The 6,421-nt window shown below is 39.7% G+C and overlaps 1 protein-coding gene across 1 annotated transcript; it reads left to right on the top strand.

Annotated features, from left to right (window-relative positions):
- The first annotated feature begins 2,675 nt into the window (after nucleotides 1-2,675).
- LOC118739867 (somatostatin receptor type 5-like) lies at nucleotides 2,676-4,371 on the top strand. Its single transcript, XM_036471363.1, has one exon. It carries the CDS (start codon nucleotides 2,676-2,678, stop codon nucleotides 4,320-4,322), a length of 1,647 nt encoding a protein of 548 aa, XP_036327256.1. The 3' UTR covers nucleotides 4,323-4,371.
- The last annotated feature ends 2,050 nt before the right edge of the window (nucleotides 4,372-6,421 follow it).

Here is a 6,421-nt window from a genome sequence, read left to right as displayed (position 1 = left end):
AGAGTAAAAAAAGGAATTGTTCAAAGTTGTTGTTGTTTGAGATTGAAAATAAGAATGTGTGTGTGAGTTTGAGTGTAAAACTTTAATTCAAAAATTTTTATTGAGCTTGAGGCCGTTTTTTAATGAAAACTTATTGTGGAAAAGCAACAATAATTTGAAAAAATTATAGAAGTGATTGCTTCTTTCAGTAGGATTCGAACCGACGATCCCACTGACTCAGCCAGTTGCCTACGCACTGTGCTAAGTTCGCCCTGTTAATTCTTGTCGCTTATCTCCACTATTTCACTTGTTAAGCCAACTACAATCAAGCGCAGCTATACCGCTGCTATTCACTTGATCATGTGGTTGATGGTTTTGCTGGTTTTTGCTAAGATTTCTATTATTAGAATGTTTAACTTTTAGGCGTGCCCGTCCTTAAGTTATTTGTTTTTGTTATTTTATGGCTTTATAACAAATATATTCAACAATAAGATAGCGAGCTATAGGCGATAATAGGTCTTACTACCACTATGTGTCTTTCATCTGCGCTCATTACCTCCAGTCCTTTCTTACTGTATGCTTGTCGTTTTAAAGAAAAGTTCAGAATAGCTAGTAAAGTCCAAAAACTAAGCTTCTTTTGACAGTTTAAGATAAGCAACATTCCGAGCTGAAGTTCAAAATTAGACTAGTCTATTTAGTTCAGCTTTTTAAGGATTAACCTCCATCTCATTCCCTCCTACTCACCTTGGCAGCTTATTAAGTGCAGATTGAAGAGCTTCGCTGACTGTCGAGATGCAGGTCTGGGTACGCAACAACATTTATCACTTTCGATGCATGTAGAAGAGTGTAAGCTTAAAAGTTCTGCTTAAGCAAGTCTTAAAATATAATCGATTTTATAATTCCCATGGAAACACAGTACGGAAGAAGATTGGCGCTGTAAATTGTCGATAGCTTGGGTGTTATTTTGGCATTGCTTCCCTGAAGAAAACCAGGTATCATTCCGTTCTAGGCGTAGATTTAAAGGCTTGGAAGGATTTAATTGGTTATGTTAGGTTACGCGCCAACACGGAAATCAGGGGCTCATGTAGACAATTAGGGGATTGTGCTTTGTAATACCATGCCTCGATCCGAATATGTAATTATGAATTCGGTTAATCTTCATGACCCAGAGCTCTTCGGCGCTATTAAGAATGTGAGAGCCAAAGTACTTCAACCTTAACCTCGCAAACGCTGCGCACCTAAGAAGGTAGGGTTGAGGGGACTTCACCTCGTCATCTTCCAGGCAACTGCAACATACGGGATCCGGTAGAACATAATATTATGTTTAGTATTACTACGTGAATATCGATTGGACAGTGACCCATTGAAACCCCCACCAAGAGTGAGAGCTGTGTCATTGTAAGTGTGAGGGGTGCCCTCGAACACCCCTTTCCACCCTCGGCCAGAAGGACCTTGCAATCGCGCAAGTCCTGGTTTTCACCCAGCGCTCGATGTAATCCCGAATTATTCCGACGCGACCGCGAGCGAGAGCAGACATTCCTTAACTAAGTTAGAGCGCACCTCCAACTCACTTAAGGCCCTGAATGCCGCCCACTACCAACTGTGCCGTCCAATTTGGATCCATCCGTACCGAAGTTCACCGCACTCCCCCTCCAGAAGATCCTCCCGCCACGCACCTCTCGTGAGGAAAAGTGGGCACAGAAGAAGATTATAGGAGCCATTACGATGGTGACATAATCTGTGCGATCAGGGCTGAAATCGAAGCTCCCTAAATCTCCGGAGTGTCCAATACTTAGAGCAGTTAACCAATCGGTTTCCCTGGGTCTAATAGCTGTTCGCGCCGCGGCGGTTTGGCCTGCAACATCGACTTAAACTACGCTCGGCATTACGTTCAGTGTATTTAATAGCTCATGCCACCCTAATTTCTATGACGATTTTTATGATTCCGCTTACGAGATTAGCTGTCACTTCTACATTGCCACATCTAGAAAGTCGTCATCTACATATGGCATGTGTCATGTCTCCTGGTTTTTCCAATAAACTGGGTGGAGTAGGCCCCTTAAAAGGGCATAAGTTCAATCCCTTAAGCAGGGATCACATGATTTGTACATTTGTACATTTGGCAGTCACAGGGTGGTGTTGTCTAGAAATTTGTATCGAGAATGAGAGCAGCTCAGTAAAAGCTTTCCAAACAACACCACTCTGTGACGGTGAAAATAACCAAATCTGTACAAATGTACGAATAGTTTCTGCGTTTGGTTCGAGGACTTACCGCCTTGTTTACCTCCTAATCTCCTCCTTGAAAGAATTGAGGTTCCAACGACTGTATGCCTCCCAGTCTTCCACGTGCTTACTTAACTTCGCTCTATTAAAAGCTTTTAAGTTTAGTACAAATTGTTGATTTAGCTAAAAAGTAAAATCACTGTATGTTTACGTGTAATGATGAGATTGAACAGAGTGGCGTTCCTGAATTTTATTTTTAGTAAACATTAACCATTTCCTATTAAATTTTTAATTAATTAATGCAATTAAAATTAATGAATATTTTCTTTGCAGATTTCATGGGAATATTGATTTCGATATTATAAAATTTTGATCATCGCCAAAGATCGAAGTATTGTATGTATACACACGTTAAAAGAACTTGGCAGAATTCAAAACACAGCTATAAACACTGACGCCATCAGTCCAGCCAAATGGAGTCCAACATATCGAATTTATTCTACATCAGCCTACTGGCGAGCTTAATGCCACAACACACACAAAGCGGCAACAGCGACGTTGGTGAACCGCCTGGTGGACGTGAACACATCAGCTCCAGTTTGGCTATGGCACGCGCACGCGCATTAGCAAATATTCAAGAACAGCTGCTGCCTAATTTGAATCTCTTTCAATTGGAGCCCAGTGAGTTCTTTAGTCGCGTAAATGGCGCTATCTTCAATATGACCTTCAACGAGACCTACGAAGATGAGTTGGTATGTCACAATGGACAAAATGCCATTGCCAATCTTATTACAATGATACTTTATGCTTTCGTTTGCATCATTGGACTTTTCGGTAATACGCTCGTTATCTATGTAGTTTTGCGTTTTTCGAAAATGCAAACAGTCACCAACATTTACATACTCAATCTGGCTATAGCTGATGAGTGCTTCCTCATTGGCATACCAATTTTATTGTATACCATGCAAGTTGGCAGCTGGCAGTTCGGCGATTACGTTTGCAAAGCTTACATGGTGAGCACATCGATTACGCAATTCACATCGTCGATCTTCTTGTTGATCATGTCAGCGGATCGCTATATAGCCGTCTGTCATCCAATTTCATCGCCACGCTATCGCACACCATTCGTATCGGAGCTGGTCTCGGGTTTTGCTTGGCTGACGTCGGTGCTACTTATGTTGCCCGTGATACTATTCGCCAACACAGTGCAATTGAATGAGGATCACGTGTCGTGCAACATCAAGTGGCCCGAAGCACAAAATACACAATCGGGTACCACATTTATACTGTACACACTGACATTGGGCTTTGCCACACCGCTTACCTTCATTCTAATCTTCTATTTTCTGGTCATACGCAAATTGCATACAGTGGGTCCAAAGCAAAAGTCCAAAGAGAAGAAGCGCTCTCACCGCAAGGTGACCAAACTGGTGCTAACAGTGATTACAGTATACATACTGTGTTGGCTACCCTATTGGATATCACAGGTGGCGCTCATCAATTCGTCGCCAAGCAAATGCGCATCGAGACTTGAGATCACTATCTTCCTGCTGGCCGGCTGTCTAGGCTACTCGAATTCCGCAATGAATCCCATACTCTACGCCTTTTTGAGTGACAATTTCAAGAAGAGCTTCCTGAAGGCATGCACATGCGCCGCCCGCAAGGACGTCAATGCGCAACTACAACTGGAAAATAGTTTCTTCCCCAAATTTGGCAAAAATCGTCAATCGGATCGGTTGTTCTCGCCAAAGAAGGCAAAACAAAAGCAGAAGGCGCTTGCGACGCGCAATCATAATGCAACCAATGCGAAGAATAATGCTGCAGCGGCGACGACAACAACTACCGGTACTACAACGACAACTGGCACTAGCGTGTCTGCGAACCAGTTTATTGCTAGCACGGATCCACAGTCAAGCTTTTTGTCGGCGGTGCATGCTCCCGTCATCACACACAACTCGGTTGGCAGCGTTGTGACGGGCACAAATGCCACAGTGCTTTTGTTGCCTGACATATCATCCGCAGGAGTTAAGTTGGGACAGATGACAGCTGATGAGCGGTCTGCGCAACCAGATGTTGTTGAGATTAATAGTAAAATGCCAGTATTGCACACAGATTTATAAGACTTGGCTATGGGTGGTCGCACGCCAGTAGAGACGATCGTCTATGTGGCAAGGAGATGAGTGTCAGCAAGACCGTTTGGCAGCGAGAAATTGATATGAGATACATGTGTCAAGGAAAACGTAGGGACAGCAAGAGAGTTTGGATGTGAGAACAGTATGGTCGCGTTAGTTCCAGGGCCGGGCTAGTAAAGAATAATTGAGGTATGTTTGGAGGTCAAAGAAGCTTAGAAAATCTTACAACAAAGTATTGGAAATAAAGGATTTTTAGCTATTGGTAGAGTGAAAACGATAACTGAAAACAAGGCATTGCGAAAAGGCCATAAAAACAAGAAAATTGTAAAGTCTTGTAATTGAATTTTTTACTGAGTGAATCTGAAAAAAGTAAAAAAAAAATTCTACACTGTGTAGGAGTAAAATGAGATCATTAGGGTGTGTATAGGGAGAACACACACTATCGATAGTAGTTACCAAATGTTCACACATACTTAATAATAGTGATGAAAGTTTCATCCAACACTTTTAAAAAATAGCAGAAAATTGTTTGGTTTTACAGCTTTTGGAAGACTGAAAGGAGAAACTGGACTAGAAATATTAGGAACTGAAACTCTTTTTGCAAAAAAAAAATAAATGGGATTTAGGAATTGCAATTTTTTACTGCGACATTGCGTGACGTACTTAAAAAAATATTACAGAAATGATAAGATTAGAATTCTTTGGTAGAAAAAATTTCAAAGCAATCTCATTATCTTACAAAATAAACCAGATTTTGACTTAAAATAAAAATTACTAAAGCATATTACAAAGGAAAAGACGGCCTTTGGCATTTTCAATAGCTATCTAGTAATTTTTAAGCAAAAAACCAAACCGATTTCAATTCCCATATACAATAACCTGATTTAAACAACCTGTGAGCTAACACCTTTCCGTAAAAAAAAAAAGAATTATATAAATCGGTTAACGCAGTCCAAAGTTATGAGGTAACATACTTAAAAAAAACTGACGAATTGACAACCTTCTCTTTTTTGTGAAGTCGGTTAAGAATTAGATGAATTAGGGAAACGTTGTATAAACGTTGTATAAATAGTATAAATGTATTAAATTTCACATAGACCAGTACGAAGGAAGTTTTTCCCAAAAGCTCAGTCTATTATCATCCTTCTCGTATCGTCATGACCGTAGAAAGTTTTAACGCTGTGCGCATATACATACTACATATGTATTCTAATGATGAGCAGAAAGCTAATACCCTATGGAAGTTCGTGTACGGCTTCACTAGTCAACATACATATATAGTGTAGTGAAGACCTGAAAGAGCTTTTTCTCTGTTCGGAATAATACAGAATCTATAATTTGCTTTAACGGGTTTTACCCGAGGGCTATTCTGCGCTCTAACTACGTAGTAAGTTTGAACCATAATTCTTTATCTATTTACTTCGTACACAAAAGTTCTAGAAAGCTTTATGAGCTTTCAAAGTTCCGCTGGTAATGAAATGTGTGTATGTTTCTTACGCTTGTTCTGGAAACTAAAATCTTGTTCCTTTTTTTTGGAACAGTAACGACCAGTTGAGAAGCTTTTAAAATTCTCTAGGATAGTAAAGTATTTTTCTAGCCTAGTGAAAACTTGTAAGCGTAGTTTCTAAAATCGTCATATTTCCATGTTTTGAACTTTTAGGTACGTTTTTTATCATCACATGTCTATGTACGTACGTATATAGTACAGTGACGTCCAGATAAAGCCAATAAAATCCGACCCCAGATAAATTTTGGTCTTCATAATTTTTCATTTTTTTTTTTTTTGTTCCAAAACGATTTATAAAACATTTTTGACCTTTACATTTGAGAAATGAAATCTTTAAGATAATCAAGTTCGCGTATGTTTTTTAAACTCATTTCTTGTTTCAGAACATTCTCTACCTCAAGAGGATATTTTTAAATAATTTTATAGATTTTATTAGGACTCGTGGAAAACAAAAGCTCTCTTTGACTGCTTCTAAGCTCTCTCTCTCTGGACAGAGCAGTACTAAAGTTTCAAGCAAATATGAAAATCGTGTTAGATATTAGAATAGGCCTTAAGTGGGATTTTTAAAGTTTTTGAGCTT

Source organism: Rhagoletis pomonella, unplaced genomic scaffold (assembly GCF_013731165.1).
Source record: "Rhagoletis pomonella isolate Grant_MI unplaced genomic scaffold, Rhpom_1.0 Rhpom_scaffold_00005, whole genome shotgun sequence".
Taxonomy (NCBI): domain Eukaryota; kingdom Metazoa; phylum Arthropoda; class Insecta; order Diptera; family Tephritidae; genus Rhagoletis; species Rhagoletis pomonella.
The sequence above is the reverse complement of the archived record's forward strand: the minus strand, read 5'-3'. Positions and strand labels throughout refer to the sequence as shown.

Excerpts from the sequence above, each read along its gene's own strand:
- LOC118739867 (XM_036471363.1), top strand. The coding sequence starts at position 2,676 with ATGGAGTCCAACATATCGAATTTATTCTACATCAGCCTACTGGCGAGC.